This window comes from Diadema antillarum, unplaced genomic scaffold, assembly GCF_040938485.1.
Source record: "Diadema antillarum isolate AM-2024a unplaced genomic scaffold, OU_Dant_1.0 seq00000507_RagTag, whole genome shotgun sequence".
Classification (NCBI taxonomy): Eukaryota; Metazoa; Echinodermata; class Echinoidea; order Diadematoida; family Diadematidae; genus Diadema; species Diadema antillarum.
The window spans coordinates 2,211,051-2,237,141 of NW_027271462.1; the positions used below are offsets into that span (position 1 = coordinate 2,211,051).

At 38.7% G+C, this 26,091-nt stretch overlaps 1 protein-coding gene across 1 annotated transcript in view; it reads right to left on the bottom strand.

The window, feature by feature from the left end:
- Positions 1-8,025: 8,025 nt before the first annotated feature.
- The window catches only part of LOC139734048 (hepatocyte growth factor receptor-like), a 31,514-nt gene continuing 13,448 nt past the window's right edge, over positions 8,026-26,091 (bottom strand). Inside the window, exons 4-18 of the mRNA XM_071644863.1 lie at positions 22,293-22,448; positions 21,492-21,713; positions 20,318-20,472; positions 19,610-19,751; positions 18,554-18,690; positions 17,343-17,507; positions 16,400-16,508; positions 15,153-15,446; positions 14,064-14,222; positions 12,853-13,117; positions 12,241-12,393; positions 11,082-11,341; positions 9,867-10,139; positions 9,084-9,220; positions 8,026-8,530 (exon numbers count right to left, since the gene is read on the bottom strand). Coding sequence (XP_071500964.1) covers positions 8,356-8,530; positions 9,084-9,220; positions 9,867-10,139; positions 11,082-11,341; positions 12,241-12,393; positions 12,853-13,117; positions 14,064-14,222; positions 15,153-15,446; positions 16,400-16,508; positions 17,343-17,507; positions 18,554-18,690; positions 19,610-19,751; positions 20,318-20,472; positions 21,492-21,713; positions 22,293-22,448 — 2,802 coding nt within the window. The 3' untranslated portion in view covers positions 8,026-8,355. The remainder of the gene's footprint in view (positions 8,531-9,083; positions 9,221-9,866; positions 10,140-11,081; positions 11,342-12,240; positions 12,394-12,852; positions 13,118-14,063; positions 14,223-15,152; positions 15,447-16,399; positions 16,509-17,342; positions 17,508-18,553; positions 18,691-19,609; positions 19,752-20,317; positions 20,473-21,491; positions 21,714-22,292; positions 22,449-26,091) is intronic.

A 26,091-nucleotide genomic window follows, 5' to 3' on the forward strand; every position in this document is an offset into this window, starting at 1 on the left:
GAAAAAAAGAAAAACTGACTAATACAAATAAGATGTACTGGTCATTTGCAAAGCTAATTCTGTGAGACTGTACACAATTCAGAGAAATTGTCAACCTAGAAAACTGACTTTTTCCACCCATTGAGGTGAATTTTTTAAAAGACTTTCTTTTTAAAACCAAATTGTTTTAGAGAACGTCAAGCCCACAAATAGTTATTTATGTATTTTGTCATTTTTAGAAGTCTTATTACCAGGCATGTCACAATTACAAGTGTGTTAATCTTTTCAGTTAATCTTAAGCAGAGATGTTGTGCAGGGAAGGAAAATACCACTTCACCTCCTATGAAGAGCTTAAATATATGGTTTTATTAAACAAGGAAAATGCCAGACAATTTATTCTAAAAAGATACATGTAACAAAACCCAAGTCAGTGTTAAAACTCCTGTATTAGCCAGCGTAAAGTATCATTGTATGGTTGAGAAACACAGCAGATACAACAGACAAATGTATATATGGCAAACTTAACTAATATTTTGCAATATTACAGAGAAGAATTTTTATAACCAGGTTACCAGTTAGATCTGGGGAAAGAAGCTGCATATTTAAGACCAACAGTTCGACAATTGAATACTGACATGAATGATTTTCAACTGAAAGCAAAATACACTTTCACGACCTGATATCTCTGTATTTCGGTTTTTACGTTTTTTTTTATTTTTTTTTTCCTGCGGGAATTTTCCCAACACAATATTAAAGGCATAATACAATGTTGTGAACTTAGAAAGGAAAGCGAAAAACTAAAGTAAGAATACAAGTTCATCATCAGGTGAGCTATTCCCGTCATTTTGTTCACAGACAATAACAGTCAACGTGGTGGCAGGTTCGTTATTGTATTTCTGGGAATACTTTCATGTGACGTCAGACCTAAAAGTGCTTGGATGTACCGATTCATCAACTCCAGTAAGAGTAAACAAGGGCACAAAATTCATCTGGGAAATATGTCAAAGACTGTCCCCGACATTTGAGTAGCGACAGACTTTGTGGAATGCTGGGCGGAGCTTTCTTTGTCAAGGAGAATAGTTCAACCTGTTTTTGCTGCTGTCACATCATCACTGATCAGAATCATACGAATCAAATCTGAAGTGACCGATGGTCCCATTGTTTTCAGCTAAGCCCACCTGTACTCGGGACATCCTGAAAGCCTGGTACAAAATGGTACGTGATTGAAAGTGATTGTGTGACAAAATGTTTCCATGTTTCTGCAACTCACAAGATGCAAAAGGTATCATTCTTTGTTTGTTTGTTTGTTTGTTTTTCGGGGGGGGGGGGGGGTCTTCCAGACCACAGTGTTTGATCTTTATTTGTGATTTTTTTTCCATTCATGATTGCACCATTACCATAAGGTTGAATGACAGAGAAACGATTGTAAGCAGCCCTTCCAACATTGTTCATCTCTCTCCCACGGAGCTGCTCTTGTTACATAGGACCATTGGTTTAGTGTCCCTTTTTAGACTGTTCCGCTCAAGTGGCTCCACCATTTGTACTCATGATTCGTCCCATTTGGTGTTGTCTTAGTCATGAATAAAAGGTAGGGTACCAGCCATGGCGAATCACAAGTTTACGATGTGCAGGGATTTATACGAAAAAAAAAAAAGGAGTCATTCATTGTATCAGTAATTATGGATGTCTTGTGACACCAAATTCATCTCACGCTGATTCTGTTTAGAATCGGTCTGATGCATAAGCCTTCCCTTCGGTGACCATCAATCAATCAATCAAAATGCATGACAAGCGATTTCTCAGTGTGGCAGTCGTAAGACGAGTTATCTGTCAGTGTATGCGTGGGTATATGGATTGTGTCAATCACATGTGGTTAGTAGTTGGTTATCATTACAAAGACCTGTAATTTAGCAAGGTTTCGGTATACGATTAAGACATGGCTTGGGTGCGGCACTCATGGTGTTAACTTGAATGAATGTTAGAACAGACCGTAGACTCATAGAACTTAACACTCACCTCTTTCATGTTTTTATGTTTATTTGTAGAGAAATATGCAGAATCTTCTGTCTTAAAGAAGTGATTTTTGTACAAATCTATGCTACTCAGATGACATCCATTCACACAGTGGGACATGTATGGCCATGGTATGTGAGTTGCAGTAAGGGTTGTACACCGTGTACACATGAATTTAAGATATTGCTATGTAGACCTAGTGCGTACCTGTACATAGAAATTTCTTTGAAGAAGAAAATGAAATGATCTGAATTTGAACTGAACACAGATATTCTTTCACAATTGACATGGAAAGTAAATTATTGGCCCTCATAGAATTTCCCTGTATAGTCACCAAATTCTTCTGAGATTTATTCTTGACTACTGAATGTGTGTGTAGATATGAGTTGATATTGTACATATTGTATAATAGCACTTAACTGTATATTTACTTGTTCACTCATTACAAAAGTTGCTAGGGCCAATTTTTATGTACAGCAAAGGTTATGATTCCAATGCCTTACAAAAGAAAAAAGGAAAGTACAGTTATGTTCAGTTGCATGCAGAATTTGTGTTTTTGACAAAAGATATGTATCGTTATTGTAAGGACTCTGAAATGTTCGATTGTTACTGTTGTTTCCAACCAATAAATTGTTAGTAAATGCCAATGAAATGACCTGGTGCATGATATGTCATTTTTTGAAAGTTTGGCTGGAGAAAGAAAATGGAGGAGAGGTGAACATTTAATTAAAAGTGATTCCAGTCTATTCCAATTAGAATGCAAAGAATCTAATAGAGAATTAGTTGTATATTGGATGGCAGTGAATGGTAAATCAGGGAATATTGCACGAGTTAGGGCCAATATCGCACGAATCGAAGATGACTGCAATATTGGTCCTAATGAGTGCAATATTCCCTTGTATTCCATGAATTAAAGTCATCCAATATAATTTACTATCATCTATAATCATTATCTAGAGAAGGCATAAACTATTTTACAAAGTTAACATACTTCTACTAGACTTTGAAGTTGGCTCTGCACTGAAAAAAAGGAGGAGAACTTGCATTCGAGTAGGTATGATGTTTGTGCGCTTGTGACTTGTGGCAAGAGTTCACACACTAGTACTAGCAAAGGTTTGTGCAACAGACAAGACCAAATATGGTGTATTGTTGCATGGCCCCTAACTATGGTAGCCTATTGGGAATTGGTTCATGCAGGTGTAAGCCTATGTGTTCCGTTCACTACGCTCTCATATTGCTCAGTGAAAATTGAGCAAATGAGAATACACATTTTTAATGCACGGCTATTCACACATCCTGTATAGACGATTCAATGCAAATACATGTACACACACACAGACAAACAGGAAGAAAAATGGCTGCAAGTGGTAATAACCTGAAGAAATATCTGACAAATGTGTCCCGAGACCGCCAATGACATTAATATGTTATATGAGCATCTCAAACTGTCATTCGCTACCTGACTGTTAAAAACACTACTCTTTTTTTCTTTCTTTTTTTTTAAAGATCAGTTTGAGTGTGATTGCTCATAGATTTTTCTGCAATAATGTATTTTATGATTTTTTTTTTTTTACTTTGTTTGTCCTGAGGTTTTGAATCTCCCTTTTCTTTAATGATTATAAGATATTTGGAATGTGTGTGAGTGTATCCAGCAGTGTGTGTAAGTGTAATAACCATACTGTTCTCGCCTTCAACTTCAGATTGTCACTTAATTAGCAGAAACAGAAGCTTGTCTCAGATGATATGAATTTATTACTGTACTGCAGCAAAGACATATATGCTGACAAAATGCAAACACATGCATTAAATTCAGTAGTGTCCATATCAGATAATTCAACAAATACTGCTTAGAATATTCCAATGCAGTACTATGCTTTGAAATTACTGAGTATACAATTTGTAAGCTCAGACATGGTTACAAGATAACGCATAGCATTTTACCTCTGAAATGACACATGTAAATCTATCAATACACATGATTCTTTTTAGTATGCATTGATAAAAAGGATACATAACAAATGTAGGTAATATATACAAAAATATAATCTTTCAAATATATACTCAAATATATAATTTCACTTTTATTATTTGTATGGAATGATTCATTACTAAAAAGACATGAATTTTTGTAAGTACTCAAAAGATTTTGTTCAGTACCTCCTAAATTAAAAAAAAAATAGCAAAAAGATAAATCATTTAAAATTGCAAAACCACCTGTGACATCTTGCCATTTGGCCTGTACATCCATTATGTTCAAACCAAAAAGTGTTGTATGTCTAGAACCAGTATAGTCAACTCTCTATCCTATTCTCCCACCACAAGAACTTGCATATCATTGACATAGACAATACTGTATACCTGCGTAATGAGATAATTGCATAAATTTTAGTAGCATAGAGAAAGACTCTTCAACCTTTTAAACAACAAAAATACAAACTGCACCATTGAAATACTCCATGGTGGGTCAGCAAATAGCAAAATGTACATCAGTTTCAGCACAACAAAGACGTAACTGCTCATTCATATACAAAGCAATGTAAAATATAAGAGTGATAGAGCATCTCTAAGGAGGTACAGATATTGCAGACGTTGTAAAAGCTGCAAGCACTTGCAATTATTCCTATCTACACCTGTACAAGTACAAATTGTCGCTGGGGCGACAAGACCTCGTATCTACAAAATGTAAAATGTTCAGGAGAGCCAAAAAATATGGCAGCCAAAGCACTATACCGAATGGGACAGCCGTTCCTTTGACATGCCATGGTGGCTTCATTTTTGGGGTAACCCAGCTAGGATTTGGACAGGACACGATTATTTGACCATAAATGCAAAAAAGTCATTTTCACCAACACTGCAGATACAAGGTCTTGTCACCCCAACGACGATATGCAAGTAGTGTGTTCAATTTTTTTTCCAATATTTTTAATACTTTTCACATTATCTCTTAAAGGATAAGTTCACCTTCATAAACATAAGGATTGAGAGAATGTAGCAATATTAGTAGAACACATCATTGAAAGTTTGAGGAAAATCAGACAATCCGTTCAAAAGTTATGAATTTTTGAAGTTTTTGTGCAGTAACCGCTGGATGAGAAGACTACTCCAGTGTATGAATAACTTAGATGTCACATGCGTACAACAATATAAGGAAAATATAAAGAGAATTTCACAAAATGCCATCTTTTGAAAAAAGTACACATTCCCCTGACTCGTTACCGACAAATGTTATGGGTAATATTATTCCCCCTGCCTTTAGAAAGAGGCAAGTCAAGAGCTCTTTTATTATGCGAAAAAAGTGAAAATATGTTGAATTTTCTTTTACATTTTCTTTATACTGTTGTACACATATGACTCACAAGCTGTAGTAGTCTCCTCATCCAGCGGTTCCAACACAAAAATTTTAAAAATTCATAACTTTTGCATCAATTGTCCAATTTTCCTCAAACTTTCACTGATGTGTTCTACTAATATTGTTGCATTTTCTCAATCCTTATGTGTATGAAGGTGAACTTGTCCTTTAAGGTAGAAGAGGCAAGAAATGCATTATCTATTCATAATTACATTGGAAGGAGCATAGACTCGGCCCTAGGTCACTCTGCAAGAGCCGTGTCTGACAAAATCCTATTCACTGGATGTGCAACTGTCATCAAGTCTTAAGTTACACCGAATGATGTTACGTAGCAAGTGATCTTGGCTTTGTGTTTCATCTTGGTGTTTTTTGAACGTGGAAATGTTCAAATTACTAGTCTTACAATACTTCACCAAAACTGCCACACAGTCGATCCCCGTAAGCAAAAGTGTGCTGACCTCCTGATGCAGTTTGTGTATTCCTGAACATTTCAGTTTTGAGTCCAATTTCTGATATTTTATTTTGATATTGATTTCAATAAAAATGCTGGCAAGAGTTCTTGTGCAACAGGGCACCTATATAATATTGCATTTTGTCTCGTACGAAGATGAGAAGGTAGTACTATAAGTCGTGACCTTTCAGACAGAGAAGCACAACGTACAAGGCACTCGGTGAACTTCCAGTTGCACTGCCATATGAGACACTACATTATAACGTACCATACAGTGTACTGTAAAAGTGGACATTTTTGTGCATTTTGTGCAACCAGAAGCTAGCGCGAAAATAAAACCATGCGGATATATTTGCATGCCATATGTTTTAGCAATATTAGTAAATGTCCTGATTCTGCAGAATTAAAAACATCTGAAATTCACCTTGCCAAGCCGTGCACAAAAAATTACCCACACGAGAATATCCACTTTTAAAGTACTTTATCAAATGGCACAAATTCCTCTTAACCATATCATAAAATAAAATTATGCACCTGATCAGATCAGCTGTCAGCATAGATTACCAACCCTTGGTAATTCTGCTATGATGTAAGAAAAAAAAAATATATATATATATACTGTATATATAACTTGACTAAGCCCTTGCAAAATTTCCAACTATTCCAGAGTTACATCATGTTTATACCAGGTAATTTCGATCAATGCCCTTCTTGACAATTACTACTTGCTCACTACCATGCACATAGTGAAGCATTGGCATTTCTATTTCTGTACATCACAGCATGGTACAGCATGTACCAGACTATATTCTGCTTCGCCATCAGTGTTATATCACTTCCCCTTGACTGGTTACTAAATGTAATTGTGCATGTAATATGTGTGCAAAAGAGACCAGGGCCCCCATTTCATAAAAGATGTTAGGATGGCAACTCTTGCTGGAATGGCAACTTCCAATAGCAACAGCCAATCAGGAAGCTGGATTCTTGTCATTGTCATGACAATTGCCATTCCAGCAGGAGTTGCTGTCATATCAACTTTTTATGAAACGGGGCCCAGAAGTACTGATATTTACATGCATATATATATATATATATGAAATATATACAAATATACCACGCTAGTCAAGACTCCAGTTCCTAGACTCAACATGTGAGTGTGGGTGCACTATCATTATCTTTTCCTCCTACAAAATGTACCTACATGTATTTGGAGCAGAAATCAAGCGGTGGCCACCTGTTACATATTCAGACTGTGTCCAGCATGACTATGTGTGCGGCAATGTTGAGGCAAAGGTACAATTGTACCTGCGTGGATAGAAGGCAAACTTTCTCCAACTGTGCTGGAACATATGTCCATGAGAAACCATTAAAAAATATATAGAGAGATATATAATAATTACAAAACTTTGCTTTCCTGCAGCAACCATGCGTTCTCTGCTGATTAAAAAGTGCATCCATGAAAAGGGCTGCAGATCTAGCAGCTAATCATATATCATAACTCCTGAAAATATAATCATGTTAGTCCATGATACATAATTCATATCCCTCCTGGTACTGCTTATTTGTAATCAGAGGAGATCTACATGTATTCCTCAACAAACAATTTTACCTCAATTTTGCAAGTCCACATAATTAAGAATGTACAATGTATGGGACTGTGCATAGCCAACCTTCCAAACTAAATTCAGTCTGTCACAAAAAAAAAAAACTTTCAATACTGCAACCACAGTGAGGCTTTGATATTGACGGTTAATGTTTTTCATGTTTCAAGTTACTTTCAAATACAAACACCATAACACATTTGTGTGTGTGCTGATGAAAATGTCCTGAACGGTTTTCTGGAGTATCAGACACATTTGAGAATGAAAAAAACAACACCACCAAATCATTTATATGGGGCCCTATACGTCACAAATTCTGATTGAAGCAGAATGCAATTAACAGGGCAGTAATCCTTATTTGTGGCTGTCATGGGTTACATAGGAGTTTAGAAAATGTTAGCAGACATCCTAAAAGGCCCTGTGATTAGGCATGTGACATTAACTGCACTCACAACTACTGTTACTATGATCAACAGCTGTTACTATGATCAACAGCTAGGCTATATCTTAAGGGCGGCCATCACTAGCAAAACACCGGAATCACTGCCGGAGACAAAAAACATACAAATTTCCATAACGGTTACACCTGGTGGCAGTGCCAGAGGTCAGGTCAAGTCAAGTCGAGCCTTCTTTTATATTTCCTCCTCCTTTTGTTTTTTGTTTTTCTTTAAATGTACGTAGTGGTAGGTAGTAGTATACGAAATCAGCTTGTCAGAACTCGGTTGTTCAAATCACCACCTACATTCAGAGGCACTTAGGGAGGCCACTGCACACATCTAATTCAGAAAGTTGTCAAGACAGTTTCTTTTCAGTATGCAGGGCTTCAACTGAGCATTGAGGCATAAACACCTTCTTAAGACTGCTAATGAAGGTAGTTCATTGGAAGACAATAAGCAGACAGCTGGTCCCATCAGGGTGGGGCCTCTAACGATCTTCCACGTCGGTGTCGAGACGAGAAGAAGCTATGACGACGAGGCGCCCGACGTACCGGGGACATTGACGTAGGTGTCGCTCTGCTCGCGTTCGACTGGATTCTTGCTCTTGACCGTGAGTATTTCATCCAGTTTGTCCACCAAGAGAGTGAAGGTGGGTCGGTCCACTGGACTCACTGACCAGCAGGACATCATTACCTCGTACCTGGATGTTAGGAACCAAAGTCACAAAGAGTACCATGTGGTAAAAAAAATATATAAATTCTCTCAGCATCACCATTACACAAATGTATCTCACAGGTTGCAATGGCCAAAGCACATTTACAAACCACTGGTGGAGCAGTATGAATGGTATCTCATAGTTTGAAGAGAATGATAACTCGCATTACAATATGCTTACAGCATTTGATATGGAGAGGATATATCTTTATCTCACTCAGGTGGTTATCAACAAGATTCTATGGATACACTCGAGCATTAGAAAGGTCTGAGCATTGGTGAATGAGTATTTTTATTACAGGTGTGTGGAAAGAAAAAAAAAAGATGAAATTACTCACATATCACTTGTACATTTTTTTGCTTCAATGCAGATACATTGTATAAAGGATGCATCATAATACTGTTTGTTTTTTTTTTCTTTTGCAGGTTTTAATGGGTCACTGAAGAGAATCAATGAAATGAAAAAGAAGTTATGCCTGTCTGCTTTGTGATGTGTCTACCAGTGCACTTGGCTGTCCAGTACTCCACACTATACTTACACGTGATCTGGACAGTGGTCAGGCTGGTATAATCGATTTCCAGAGTGCAGGAATTTCAGGATGTCGATGTTGTCCACAGTCGGATACGGGACAATTCCTCGGGTGAGTAACTCCCACATCACCACACCAAATGACCACTGTGGACATGGAAAATGTGAGAGTAGTTTCCTTGTGATTTTGTCACTCTATGATCTATCTAAGACTGTACATGTATATCCCATACAAACTTCATAAAAGTTTATTAACCTGTTAAATATGTGAACGGAGTGTTACATGTACAACACATACAGATGGCAATGGCAAATTCAGTTTCTCACAGGCAGTGGGGTAAACAGAAAAAATAAAATAAAGGAAATTGTAATGTCATGTATTTTGGCGTACTATACTTTCCCCATGTTTGCTACCAATATTATTGATACACACAGTTACTACAGTACCATTATGTCTACAATGAGATCACAAGCTACTTTTGTACTGAAGTCATGCTTATATACCATAAAATGCATGCACAGTGCCATTAAGAATGCGCAGTACTCAAGCCAGCTTATTGACTTTTATGTTGTCACTTATTTTGGTCATGTTTGATATCACATAAGGTACCACAGTGTGATGTCATAGCCATTCATTGCCATGGAAACTGCTTCTTAACAACCTCACCTGGCCAGAGTATTTATGCACGCACCTGGTTCCAACCCAATCTATGACAAAAAGACTGTGACATCATCACTTTGGTACTTGGTGAGAGAAAGTTAGCTAGAAGACAGAGGGCCTCTCATATCTCACCACATCCGTCTTTGTGTTGTAGATGTTCCTCTCGAGACACTCCATAGCCATCCACCTGACTGGCAGCTTGGCCGAGCGGTCCTTGGCGCTGTAGTAGTCCCTCTCATAGATATCCCTGGACAGGCCAAAGTCGGCCACCTTGACCACCAGGTCTTCGTCCAGCATGCAGTTGCGGGCGGCCAGGTCGCGGTGGACAAACTTGAGGCTGGAGAGGTACTGCATGCCCTCCGAGATCTGACGGCAGAACTCCAAGAGTTGCCTGGCAGTGAGCTCCTGAAGGAGAGTGCAAAGGTCAAAGGTGAAGGTTCATGTTCCTCATTTCTCTTTTAGCCTTTTGTCTATCCTTCCTGACTATATCCTCTCACATCTGGTTATGGTGTACAGTGGAAAAACCACACTGTCATTTATACCATTTCCACTTCCCGTGAGGTTTTTCCTTCCTGCTCTTTTATCAGGGTCAAGATTGTAAGGTTTTACAGTATCTGAGATCTTTCACTCCCTCTTATCTAGCAACCATTTGTACACCTTGGACAAGAACAAAGTACATTTGTATATATTTTTTAAAGTTGTTTCATGGCACTGGTTAATGGCCAAGCTTTAAGCCAGGACAAGCATAATACTATTTATCTCATTTGCAGAGTCCTCGATTCTGATTGGTTTTTGAAATTGGGGGTATAATTTCAGCAACTGCCTTCACTTGTTCAAAATAGAACTAAACTGCCCCATAGTACCCAAACTGTCACATAGTGCTAAACTGCCCCCCTTTGGTCCTTGCGGTTCATATGTACGTGTACTGTTCTTGCTTGGCTCCCGTAATGTGAGAGGTAGCCCTTGTCTGAAGTGATTGCGATGCAGCTCTTTTGGCAGCACAGATGACAGTTTGTTTACAATATATCAGTGGGTGAAGTGGCCAGTGCGATTGCGATCAATATTCACAAATTTCATATGGACTGCTTCTACTCCATACTATGACCCTCGGCACAAGCTCCTCAGGTGATAGCATGCAGTTGAGATCTTAAGGGGCAATGATATCAACAATGCCCCGAAAGAAGTCCATATCTGAAAATGTAGAAATCATACTGCTATACATACTGGATCTCTATATTTATGTTTCTATTTCTACATTGTATCTATCTCTTTCTATATAAATGAAGCTGTAAAACTTCTGTGATTTTGAAACGAGGAAACCACCATAAGCATTGTTGATGGACTCACGTTGGAGGGGTCACGCACGTAGGTGAGGATGTCACCGTTCTGCATGAAGGGCAGGATGACATAGGGCATGTTGGTGTCGCTGCTGATGCAGACGCCGATGAGGGCGAGGACGTTGCGGTGCTTGAAGTCCTTCATCATGATCCCTTCCCTCAGGAAGCAGGAGATCTCGTGGAGGCTACCTTGGTGCAGCGACTTGACCGCCACCTTGTTCTCCTTGCCGTCCTGGGTCAGCTTGCCCGCATAGACACACCCAAAGTGACCTGTGGTGAGAGAGAGATAATGATGTCATTGGTCAGAGGGGGCAAAGTTACCACCACCGTAATGTTTAATCTAACAGTGATAAATGAATTGTGATGTCATTCCCCCCAAAATTATACTTGAAATACATGACAAACATATCAATATAGATTTCACAAATATGATATCGATATCTATATCACAAATGTAATACCACTATCAATATCACAAATCAAAATATATTTTTTACCCATAGTGGCCTCTTAATTTTTAACACTGCTCTCTGAAGTGCCCTGCACTGCTGGACAGCCCTACTTCATCTTTATTTTTTTTTTTTTTAGCATTTCTGTAGGGACTCTTGTGTCAAGTTCTATAAAATCTTGAACCATTTTCCAGACATAAAATAGAGGGTATATATTTCAACAATCACTGTTTCAGTTCTGATCCTCCTGCTTCTTAAAAGATTTTTGAAGTATTATATATATATGCTTCAAACAGGAAAAAGAATGACCAAGCCAAGTCTTGTCAGTTGTCATCAAGGAAAATCTTATAAAAATGGAATCACCTACACCGTATGTAATGAAATTAATTTCTTCCATACACTTTCTATTTCTTTACTTCCCATATGTATGTCCTGACCTTAAGATCTTCCAATAAATCGTAACACAACTGACATGTAATGACAAAAAGTCAAAGCCTGCAGAGGTAATGTTTGCAATTGAGATACCATTATTACCATTTTTTCTTATCTTTTAAAGACACTGTCAGAAGAAACAAAGCAAAAAAACAAAAAAATCTTACCTGACTGTAAACTTAGATTAAAAGTGGAAACAACTGTGACAAGAATTTATGTGAAAATTGCCAGTGCATATCTTAACAGATTTCCATGCAAACCCTTTATCAGAGGGGAAATGATACACACCAGATCCTAGCACTTTGCCCAGTCCGATACTCTCCTCGTGGACAAGAACTTGGCTGATTTCGGCAGCAAGCTCGTTGTTGATTTGCTCCAGTAGAGGGCGCTGCATAATCGGCATTGCTCCATCTATCGGTGAGCCTGGATTAGTGAGGTAGGCTGTTGAAAAGAAGACAAGAACTCAATTATATCACTCGGTTCATACAATCTCAAGACCAAACTCGATCATCATTTCAATGTATAACATGCAATCGCACTCGCACATATACAATCAACTCGCGTCATAATGAAGGCCTCGGGACAAGCATTTTTTTTTTCTTACATCAAAATTTCATTATAATTGAACAAATAAACAATTAAAAAACACATAAGAGCGGATTAAGCGGCGGCCTGAATTTTTACTTTGTTGTAACCGGAATTTCATTATGACCATATTCGTTATAATGGGAGTGCACTAGCTGTACGTATAAAAGCAGAGCCATCAAGTGTAATAACAGTGGAAGTTTATTTTACTAGTTTTAAGAGAATTACCGGGTGATATAAAGTATTAAAAAAATGAGTCATCACACAGAAACAAGCAGGATCGCTCAAAACAATAGATGACAATTTTTTCCTTACTGTTCACCCTTGGTCCCTGCGTTGCTAGGTGTACTTCCCCTGCTGTCTCCATGGCATTAAAGGCAGCATGAGTGTTGTCGATTGGCATGCTGGCCCGTCGCTTGGACTTGTACCGGCAGCGCACCACAACCACAATGATGATGAGCACCACGGCCACCAGGGCCACTATGGCAATGATGGTGCCCGCCACATGGGCCGGGGGCCCCGGTTTTTTGGGCACCTGCAACATGCCAACGTTGTACTCCTGCACACCTCCAATGGTGACCTGTGGAGAAGAATAATTGTGTGATACACAACTTGATTCCACCCAGCTACCTTCTTCAATAGCTTTTAACAGCTTCACCAATAGGGGCCCACATGAAAGCTACTGATTGGAATGCTGAAAATTTAGTCTCTTTCAAACATACTGGAAAGCTATCAAATCAGAATGATCAGTATATATAGTGTGTAACGCAACCTGAAACAGAATTATCTGCCCAAAACAGACCACTGGGTGAGCTCGAAGTTTGTCAACTCAATGGTGTTGCCTGAACAGATTTACCACAAATGGGATCTGCCATGATAAACTTATCCACAGATTATTTAGACACATTGGGTATGACAGTACCGGTACCAAACATAAATCCAAGTAGTTCTATTAGACATGCAAAGTAATACGACACTTGTGTTACCAAGGAGAATTAACAAGGCCTTTATCATGGTAAGTATAAGCCTATAATCCAGGCGGAGGATGCAGCTATGGTCTTTAATGTTACGCTAAACATCTCATGCAGCGAGACTATTATCTTTGGTAAGTGATACGTCTGACGTGTCAAGGCTACGAACAGTGGATGCACACGCCTATATCCACTCGTTGTTTTCTTATTATCGACTATGAATAATTGGTGGCAGTTTTTCATTTTCTTAATTATCATCAATCATGAATTGGTCAATGGGTCGAAATTTGTCTCAGGCCTTAAGAAGTTAATCTCAAGTTAAAGCGTGTACTATCCTGGTGTCTGTGACTGATTCATAGTCGATGATAAGAAAACAATGACTAAAGTAAGATCATTGGATGTACGCGGTGGATGCTTCCACTGTTCGTAGTCTCACCGCATCAGATGTAACAGTAAAGACAATAGCTGCATCCTCTGCCTATATCATAGGCTAGGTAATGATTCTAAAAGCTAACTATGGGAGAAAGAAACAACAAACCTTGCATATTATATTACCTGGACTTCGTAGAAATTCGAGTCATCTGTGGATGCCTGCAGTTCAGCGGGAACGTCACATCTGATGTAGGTTGACTGAAGTTCTTGAATGGCACATTGCTGGTTACCTACAGTGACTAAGACTTGGTCCTTGTTGCTCACAAGATCCAGGTATTCTCCCTAGAAATGGCATATTTGACCAACAATATAAAAAAAATGCAGTCAAAGTCTGTCCAAGGCCTTAGAGGTCACTCTCAGGATAAAGCATGTACTATCCTGGTGTCTGTGAGATGATGCCAATAAATACTTGCATGCAGGGCTTGACACCAGTGATGGCTCAGTGGCCCAGGGCCACTAAAAATTGATAATGGGCTACCCGGGCCAACTACCAAAACTCTCACAAAGATTAACTTCTGGCGGCAAGATTGGGCAACTAAAATTTAAGATAGACTTTTAAGTTTCCTTACATTTTGGGCCACTGCTTTTTTTCAGGCCACTGGCATGTCAAATTAAACAATTTCAATGGCCAAAATAGGCTACCAGATTAAAAAGAGATTATAGTTTGGAGCCCTGAAATTAGTTGTGGTTTATCTCTGAAGATTCAAAGGACTCTTTAACAAATGCTCTTGTTTTAAGTGCTGTGATAGATTACACATTCATTGTTTGAATGATGTGCAATAATGAACATGAAAGCTAACAGGAAATGTCACATCCACAACCCAGTTTGCAACATTTTAAAGCTTTTGATATGAGGATAATTATGTCATGGTGCAGTAACATTTCCTTCAAACTATGGACATCATGTGTCAAGGCTGAAATGTATTAGAATCTTAAGAGAGAGTTTGATCTTATATTAGCACACTATCAAAATGTTGTATGTTTTTCACACTGACAAAATTTGCATTAATATTTCATTTCTTTGTTGTATGTCTTTCTGACAAATAGGAAACATATCACTTTCCATAAGGCCAAGGTGAGTATGCTAATTATATTCATGTAAAAACTCTCATCTCAAAGCAGGAGTTATCCAAAGTGCCTTTAAGCTTTTGGATCATCGTATATATACCAGACCATGTCATATATTCAACAAGCGGTTCATCTAGTACTCACATGGATAATGATGGACGGAGAGTCTGGGTCCAAAACCAGGATCTTCTCTTCAAATTCGTCGAGGATGGGGTCTGGGTAGTACAAGAGCTCCCATTGCGGCAACGCTATCTGGCCATCCTCGGACATAGGCTGGAGGACGCGCTTGTGGAACATGACAGTAAGGTTGGCTACTATGGGCTGGTCAGGGGTGGTAACAAGTCCGGAGTCGCTGAGGTCTGGGGCAGGGCATGTCAGTGCCCCCTTGACTAAATCTGGTATGGCATTTGAATCAGGGATGGTAGGCAGTGTGCAATCCTGGGTAAAAAGGGAGATAAAAGTGCATATGGTGATCAGTTTGACATAGAGGTGTAAAGTGCCATGTTAATAAGATGATGATGACCTAATTTTGGAGAGTCAATATTAAAGGAGGAGTTTGTTCACAGGATAGATGTTTTTGAGTGAAAATAGCAATCATTTGGAATGACTATCGAACACCTTGTGTTTTATGACTAACATTCTGGTACTGTAAAAGTGGACATTTTCTCACAAATAATTTTTTATGCCTGGCCTGGTAAATTTAATTTTGTGAATTTTTAATTCGAAGGAGTCAAAGAGATGAAATATCTCTACATATCACAAGCAAACATATTTGTGCACTTTTATTTCTGAGCTATAGTTTCATATTGCATGAAATGTGTGAAAATTGTCACTTTTACAGTAGTCATCTAGTTTTCTGTATTGTCCTGTGACATGTTCGCTGTCATCATTGTTGTTCTAATACACCACTTTCATTTAAACTGACTTTCTCAAATCTGTTAATAAAAGTTAGTGTGCGGTACACGCGCGCGTGTATTGTGTAGTTATTTGAGTTTGTCTGAAGAATATGAGGTATTCATCAATATCATATGAGCTCCCTCGTGGAGACGTAATGAGCTCCTTAATGGAGACAATATGAGCTCCCTCGTGGAGACTTTATGAGCTCCTTTGTGGAGACAACATGAGCTCCCTCGTGGAGACGATATGAGCTCCCTCGAGGAGACTTGGTATGCATTTAATATTCTTGTTTATATCTCTTTAAGATCTATAATGTTTGTTTTATGTTATAAGTGCTGTCTGGGGCAAATTATTTGTATAGGGCCCCATTTCTCTCTCTCTCTCTTCTTTCGATCTTTAAAATAACAACAACATTAATAAAAGCAGAGCAACAAAAAACAAACAAACAAACAAATGAAACAACTGTGGAGCTGCGTGATAGATGTGGACATTACCTTGCTGGCCCTGACCCTGTGGCCAGATTCACTGATCGCCTCCACCTCTATACGCACAGACTGGCCGAGGTGGAGATTGAAGCCCGAAATCTCCAGCGGAATGTCACCACTGGGAGGTGTCCCAAAAAAGATGTCGTCAAAGTTTGGGCGGGGTTGGAAGAGGAGAAGGGGCACATAAAGACATTAATGAACAATTCTGCTGGAACACACGTACAACGGGCAGTCAGCCATGTACAGGCAACATCGAGTTGCACTCATGCAACTATTAAAGGAATATTTATGCATATCATGCAGGAAACTACGTCACTGATGTAAAAGTCATAGATTATCCACACTTTGTACAAATCCTGACAGTCTCAAACTACTTTTTAAAACTGGGGATGAAAAGAAAAGCATGACCTTATACCACTATCAAATTTTATTATGTTCATATTGGAGGTCTGCAAATGAGGTTAGTGATACAGCATGAGCAAAACCAAAACTTCAACAATTATGCTTTTGTGAGAGGGCACTGAGAGTACTGACTGAACCTAAAACTTCTAACATGTCCAGGGAAAGTGGCAATATTTCACGTGAGAAGTCAGAAAGGCTCCAGTGACACTTTACCTTTGTATTTTGCTCTTAACCCATTGAGGACAAGTCCCGAGTATACTCGGGCAGGTGTCTATTGGAAACTAGTGTTGTAGCAAAATCAGTCCATCCTCAACGGGTTAACTTTGCTAACTGTTGGACATGTGAGGAACACAAAACTGCTTTGTGTGCCATGAGGAAAAGAACTGAAATGAATTTTGTGTGCACTAGCCAGTAGCTTGTCATCATAAATCAGCCGTTTTTTGTCATTTTGTTCAGTAATCTTGGTTGTTATTTATTGTTCGTTTTGAGCTCAACAGTTGTTTATATGATAATATATATCTGTGCAGTTCATATACTAGCTAGTACTCACCTGAAAAAGGACTTCTTTGGAGAGAAGTCAGTGATGTACGGATTCTCTTTGTACTCAAAGGCCAGTGCGTGGGGCAGCTCCAGACTGTCCAGAGACAACAACACTGGACCAGATGTCGGCTGGCTGGTGTTCTGGGTGGTGCAGTGGAGCTTGGTGGCAGTCACTCTAATGGGATAAGAACAAAGTGAGCATTAATCGTGACATTCAGGATGTGATACCTACTGTGGTTCCATGACATTTGCTCCTATGACAATTGCTCCCATGAAATATCTGCATGCTATGAGCCATAATCAAACATGAATTTATTCTAACCACAAACATAGCCCTAACCCTAATGCTTATACTCACATCAAACTAAACCTACAACCCTATCACAGCCCTATCTCCCAACTATATAAGTCCTCGGAGCGAATGAAACAGGAGGAACTGTCGAAGGAGCAAATGTCGTGTCACCACCTGCTATTGAGGATATTGAGTCAAATTGTGGTAACTGATCTCAAGCTGAACATGGTTGTTTTTGTGTGTTGAGGTGGTTATGCAATGATTTAACTATCATAAGATTCAGGTGTGAGTTTCTTCAATTTGTCTCCCTCTACAAATGAAATTGTTAGAGATCGCAGCCACTGATCTGTAAATTGACAAACATGTCGAAGAAAAGGAACCAGTGGGACTCGAGTAGGACTACTGCAGTAGATGACAGGTTTGAGTCCCACTGGTTCCTTTTTCCGACATATAAGTTTGTTAATTTACAGATCAGCAGTTGTGATCTTAACAAATTTAATTTGTAGAGGAAGACAAATTGAACAAACTCACACCTGAACCTTCATCCCTCTGAATAATATCTTACTTTCAATCATAAGTTTTCTGGCAATTTTGTTTTATTAGCTTTACTCTCCAGTATGTTGAGATAGACTCGATCTCCTATTCTTGTCTGGGGACTCTGTTTTACTTGCTATATCAAACTTGAAGACTAAAGCTACTTTGACCTGGTACCGGTACTTATAAAAATGAGACATTTCAATCACTAGGCCACAGAAATAGAGCTACTCAGTTGGGGATCCAGAGGGGGGCCACCGGGCATGTGCCCCCTCTTTATTTTTTTTTTTGCAAAAACAAAAGAGATAAAAAGACAAAAATGTAAAGGCGCCTCCTTTAATTTTGTAAAGGCGCCTCCCCTTTACGGAATTCCTGGATCCGCCCCTGCTACTGACCTGTGCACGTGGCAGGGCACCCCGGCCACTGTCACCCGCCTCGTGTTTCCTGCCAGCAGTCCACTCCCGTGAATGATGAGGTTCGTTCCACCAAACAATGGCCCAGCCATTGGACTGAAGTGGGTGAACACCGGCTCCTACAAAACATATGACCAAAAAGACCTTGGTGATGATGACGATACAGTATGTACTTATTAGGCATATACCTCATAAAACAATAACTCACTAATTGCAATAACAGTAATTTTCATGGCAGCAAACAGTAAGCTGTGCTGATTGTTTAAGTCGCTGTCATAGCAACACAAGTGATGTTGTCACGATTGCAATGTCTTAGTGAAACAGAACCCTAGTCTGGCGCCCTGGTTATAAATGTCAGCCACATTAAAGGCCTCTGCACACCGAGCACAGTAATAGCAACGATCCATTTTTCACCATGGTGTGCGAAAAGGAACCTAGTCTGGTTCTGTTACAATGTCAATTCCCCGCTAATGATTTTGTTTTAAAATAAATTTCCTTCTGGTGATTCTGCTGCTCTTGATTTTGACATAAGAGTAAAGTTTTTGGTGATTTTTTTACCAAAATAACTGATTTTTTTGCAGAACCAGACATATGTTTCCTTTTGGTGGGACATAGCAAAAAAACGGACCATTGACGTTACAATAACAGACTGCTGCTTGGTGTGTAGATTGAGGCCTTAAAAGCTGTTGCAAGCACATGCAGTGCAAGAGGTTGATCACTATCATAATACATCTTGAAACTTGCTACATGTACATGTGTCACCACAGAGAGTTCTTGACAAATTTCCGGTTGGAATTGGTTGAAATGCTGGAGGTCAGGACAGGTCAACCCGTGTGCACTTCTGGTAAACAATAGTGGCAAACGTGCAACACAATGACACCACAATGACGCCTGCAGCATGTAACTGGCATTATAGCTAAGACTAGCCTTGAGCAACTACCATCCTATACCATGCCAGATCATGGAGGGGACACTTTCTGTAGCAATTAGGGTAACCCTAGGATTTGAAGGGTCAAGAGCCTCATATGAAGGACCTACCACATAGGAATAGATGTAGTTTGGCTCAGAGGAAGCTGTCCCTCCAATGGCAAAGGTTTGGTCCAGGTTCATGTCCACCAGCACGTCTACAACTGCCGGGCCTTGGACAGGATCTTCCACCGGCGGCATCACACACACGATGCTGAAAAGGAAATAAACAGCAGGAAACAAATTCTTATGATCACACACAGTCAGTTCTTGAATCAAACTGGCTTGCACTGTTTTAAATCAGGGAAAGTAACATTTATAACATTGGCAGTCTCTCTTTGATTTCTTGATCACTAGAAAATGAATAAAGTTCAATCACATTCATCAGCATTTCAGATATAGAATAATTTGATTAATTAATTATGCAAGGGAAAGAGATGTGGCTAACTTAACATGTGCACAGTTTGATAATATGGAACTCAACCTCAACCCCTCGGCTTAATAATCTCTTGCTTTCATTTAATGTCAAATTTGTTCTTCATTCATGATTGTTGATCTCTTATGTTATTCCTTTTCATCATCATTATTATCATAATTGTAATCACTGTTATAGTAACTTTGTATCTTTCCATGACTCCTAGCTGGAAGGTCATGTCAGAGGTAAAAAATGTCCTCAAAAATTCAGGAGCGCATAACCCACAAAGCACTGACAGTTCTGACACAGTTGCTGTAAAATATCTGGTGTCTCTTTCCTGAAGAAGAGCGTTGTATCTGACTCACTGTGTGATGTTGCTGACATTCATAATGACATCACAAAGCTGGCCAGCAACGGTGACATTGAGCGTGATGTTCACATTGGGGCTGTCGGAGGCAAGACTGTCACCAATGATGTGGACCACGGTGTCTCCCTGAAGGGGGCCAAAGACCGGTGACACCTACCACAGGTGATGGGAGAAACACATCATGAGACACACTTTATTGTCGGTTTATGTAAACTTATATAATGCACTACCCATTTTTTCTACTGGTCCAACCTGTCTGTCAGACCAGTAGGTGCCCAGATTTTCCATCTTTTAATAGTCCATTCCTGAAAAAGTTACTGGTGCGACAGTGATTTTTACCGGTCAGGGACAGTCGGACCAGTGCCAGTGTGTAGCATTGCATATACATACCAGTGTGGACTCACAAACATATGAATGAATGTCACACCTGTGTTTGCTCATCTGCTATACTCACATGTAAAACACACTTGATGTGTAAAATTGCATGTTCATAGATATACACCTAATAACACGCATGAATCGGGCTCATGTTGCATGAGCCTATGGAACTCACTCCCATCTTTTCTCTGTGAAATTGACAAACTGGATGACTTCAAAGCCTCACTCAAGACTCACATTTTTCACCAGGCATTCAATTGCTAACTCTTTTGGAGGAGTCTGCGCCTTTGTAATGTTTCTACAACATATGGCGCTATACAAATGCTGTGGATCATCATCATCCCCATCATCACATATTACATCGATCATCGCCTGCCTGGCAGAAGGGCCCTTGCATGAAATTTCACTCCAAAATCAAATTTTTGTTCCTGACATGATATGACAGATTTCTGAAAGCCCTTTCATTTGAAGCGATCTCATAATTTTTTGTGATTTTTCTAGACCGCAAGCCTTAGGGCCCTTCTGCCAGTCAGGTGACAATTCTAGATGGAATCAAAAATACCAACATGCCTTTGTAAATTCAATTCATCCACTCAGAGACACAACTGTACAAGCTCATTTACATTACATCAATTGGCACTTAAGTGTGCATATCATCTGAACACATGTGACAAGGTATGACAGAAGATAAGTGAATAATGCAAAAGAAAAGTAATGCACCCTACCGGTACATCACACATATGCACCACCAAGACACACAAGCAAGACATGGGGTGGCATATAATGATCCTTACCTCATAGATAACCGGTGCACATGCATCTGTGACCCACTCGGGACCATCTTCTGAGTCCACCTCTTCCTCCGGTATATCGCCCGACGCACCGTCCATGTTCTCGCACTCCGCCTGCGTGGTGCAGACCCCGCCGCACCAGCCGCACCTGTTGGGGTCGTTGGAGGTGACGCAGTCTGAGCAGTGGGTGTAGTGGTCGCAGGTCCTCAGGCCAATCTTGTACACCTGTGAGATGGAGATGACGATGGACCACATTGCAATGCCTTAATTGTCTATATGCCAATCTCTAACTGTCTCTGACTGCCAATGCTATCTATCATCCTTGTTGCACTTCTCACAAACACAAAACTAAATCGTCATGCAGCATTCTCGCCACTATAACATACGGCAGACGGTCTCGTGACCTTTACACATGTGAGTCTCCATGATTACTAAACTGCTTTTAAAGCAATGTAAACTTGCAAGGGGTCAAAGAAACTTTGGCCCTGTGTATGAGGGTGTTAAGGCTGAACAGATCAAAATACACCTGCACCAAAGTTTGGAAACAATTAACGTTCTGCCATTTAGACAAGTCTGTATGATGCCAAACTGCATAATATGTTCCATATGAGCTGTTTGAGTACATTTCATAAGATATTGAATTCATATTGAGTTTTACATTTTAACATATAATGAACCTGACCCAGAATGCAGCCTGTTCCTGTTCTTTCACAGCCATCGCTTTTTCATGAAAGACAAAGATCTTTAATATGAGAATAATATGAGAAATCAGCCTTACATGCATTCATTGCATTTTACATGTACCTTGTTGGGTGTCATCGCAAAGACATGACTCTTGTCAAGGTCAAAGGGCATATCTCGGAGGACTGGTCCATCAGAATCCAGCTTGATCTTCTTGTAGGGAAGGAGTGGGGGCTCTCCTGCAGGTCCTGGGGTGAAGGACAACGGCTCTAGGATGAACTGTCAATGTAGAGATATAATGTGAGACCATTAGCCCGCTGAGGACGAGTCCCAAGTATACTCGGGCAGGCGTCAATGGAAAGGGGCGTTGTAGCAAAATCAAACCATCCTCAATGGGACAAAATTAAAATCAATCATTACCGTAGTAAATATTGGATTCAATCATAGAGCTGTAATAAAACGTTTAAATGTTAATCATGTTTTTTGTTTTTTTGTAATTCAATTCCAACAGAATCTATTACTTTTACATTTGACACCTTAGAATAATGATTGCGATGGATTAAATGTCACTCAAAATACTGCCACAATCTGTTGATGCATATCAACCAGGAACATAACTGTGTGAGCTTAGTACATGCCTGTAGGTCCCGGCCTATATGCAACAGTTATGCAAATAATGACATTTCTATGTCAACATTGTGTCCACTATACTCAACACTATGTGTTAAGTTGCTTACAGAAGTTGCCAAAGTGTATTTTGAGATGATATGACCAGGAACTAAAACTAGAGGCATTTTCTGTCATCAACTGAATAAGATAACTACACAAATACATACCCATACACACTGCACAATCATTTACTAGTACACATCATACTTCTTGATCGGAAGTACATAATATGCTTATAAAATAGCTACACATGACAACAAGATAGAATCTAAAGCAGCAAATGGAAAGACAAATTATATATGACACAATGGACTTCTAAATAAAATGTAAAAAGTTCAAGTTGCTTTCAGAATTATCCACAGAACTGACTTGAAATTTCAGTGAGTCACTTCCCAGAACTATGCTCAAAGCTTTTCTAATCTCAGTGACCTGTTTGTCACACAGGCTGTTATTTCCTGGATCCTGGATGGCAAGATTAAATGACATTTTGCCCTCTCCCTTCCTAATGATCAGATGGAAAAGGGAAAGAACAACAACGATGGCACTTCAGAAGCCAAGTTGTGGTAGGAAGATCTGAAATTTGACATCAGAGCATCTAGAGTTAGTCTGTTTCTGTGTTAATATATCAGAAAGCACACAAGGAATACTTGAACAGTTCCAATATACTCAGATGGGAAAAGTTCACTTTCTTTTCATTTCTTTTTTACATAAAGCAAAGACAGCCATATATGTAAGTTTACATGCAAATCCCACGTCAAATATTCAATCTATCTCATTGAAAAAAAAACCCACAAACAAACAGACAATTCTTCCTTAAAGGTCCTGGGATGTTTACCTTTGGGAGCAGTGATTAAAAAAAATATTCAAGATATCACATCTGATGCTGAGGACCACGCATAGGTCAGTTGTATCACAAAATATCCTCCCATATAAAATTTTTGCAATAAAGCCTAAAATATAAGGGGATATCTCTGTTTTTCTCAATAAACCATAACTGTAGATGGTTTAATCTGCAAACATTTTTATTATAACTTTTGTTCACATTTTGTATATTTGACAATGCTTAACATCGGTTATACTAATTCAAATTTTTACATTGGTTGTTTCTATCCCCAACTCATATTTTAGAACTATTTCGAAGCACTAATGCTGGGTTTTTGTTTTATCTGCAAATTAAATTATGCCTTCATTGCATTTTCATCCTGATACCCCATATATCTGACACGGTTTGATGTCAAAGTTTACTCACTGTCTTCAAACTCTCATTTAAAGTTCATCATAAGAGAAAATTAATGTCTTAGTAGTAAATAGATATGGTAGTAAAATCGAATTCCAAGTATGATGATAATGTATAACGATACATAAGAGAAAATTAATGTCTTAGTAGTAAATAGATATGGTAGTAAAATCGAATGCCAAGTATGATGATAATGTATAACGATACATATTGAACAGGCCTATATATATCGCCCTGTTGCATGGCAGTGGAACATGAATGGGTGGAGGTCTGCTAAGTCAAGTAATGATTATCCATGGTGAACTGACAGAGAGTTAACCATTGAAGACTAGTCCCGAGTATATACTGTAAAAGTTGTTTCTTTCGCGTACAGAAACTTTCGCGGTTTCCATTAGTGCCGACTTTTTCTTGTGTGTTTAAATTCGCGGTCGGTAATGATAGCGTTGTAACAAGCGACGAGTTCAAAACATTTTCGCGTGATGTTAAATTCACGGTTCAACCTCAAAGCGCGAAAAGCGCGAAAATAAAACCACCGCAAAAGACACCACTTTTACAGTACTCGGGCAGGTGTCTATGGGAAATGGGTGTTGTAGCAAAATCATACCATCCTCAACGGGTTAAGGGTGTACACAAAATATTATAGGTACTGTATACGGCACATATTTTGAAAGGTTTTTATTTTCACAAATTTGCTATTTGTGTGCTTTTCACAAATTTAACAACACATGAATATAGGAACTCTGGTCAAGATACGAGTGTGACATACATGTACATGCGTACATTTTCTCCATCCATTACTGTACTTCACTCGATCGCAAATTTAACCACTTGCAAAAGTGGTGGGAAGTCTCGATTCACAAAGAATTACTAGGCTTGCTAAATACACTCAGCAAAAAAAAAAAAGAAAGTACACTTTTGCAAGTTTATATTCCTCATAGAATTTTTGGCTAAATATTAATGTATTATATACCATATGAAAGGTAATTTAATTGGCTATCAACATGGTAAGTCAATAAAAAGTGAAACTTTACACATGAGTGAACACTTTTGTTTTTCTCTTCCAAGGCGTAAAAGTGAAAATTACAAAAATGAACAAGTTGTTATTCATGCGTAAATGCTCTTCCATATTACAATCAGAACAAAAGATAAATTTAACACAATAAAAAACATGAATTGGTAAAAATGTACCTGTATATGATCTCTGTAATGTTTTTGATGCTCAAAATGTCAATAAAGGCTAAAAACAATGGAGGAAAAAGAAGAATTTTCTGTCAAATCTAAATTCAAATGAAATGAAAGAAGAAGCAATACTAACAAAAATGGTAGGGTTTTGAATTGATTTCTCAATGTAGGAAAATTGTAAATTACATTTGGTTCTTCAATTTGTCCCATGAATTCTTAAATTACAGTGTACTAAAGTGAATGAATGAAATAAAGATATATTGTTCATTTAATCATCATTGGGCTTCCTCCCTAAGTCATTTGAAGTTCGAGTCGACAGAAAACTCTTATTTTCCCCCTTAAGTTTCCCACTTTGATTTCATTTGAGGTTGTAAAGAGATAAAGAGAACAAAAACTTACATATATGCTATTTCAGTCATGTCTCTCATTGTGTTAAACTGGTATTTTGTTATCATTGTTATCGTAAAGGACATATTATGCAATAATTTATGTCAATTTTTGCAATTTTTCTTTTGTGCCTTGGAAGACAAAAACAAATGTGTTCATTCATGTGTAAAGTTTCCTTTTATATTTACCTATCAGGTTGATAGCAAATTGAATTACCCTTTAATATGGTATATAATACATTGATTTTCATCAAAATCTTCTATGAAAATTATGAACTCAAAAAAGTGTTTACTTTCTATTTTTGCTGAGTGTACATGGTGTATAAAGTCTAAGGATGACTGCAGCAACAGGGCAATATGCATCAGTCCTGTTCAAGATGTATCACTGCAATAATTAGAAGGCAGCAATTCTATGCAATCCTATTTGATCTCATAGGAAGTGAGATAA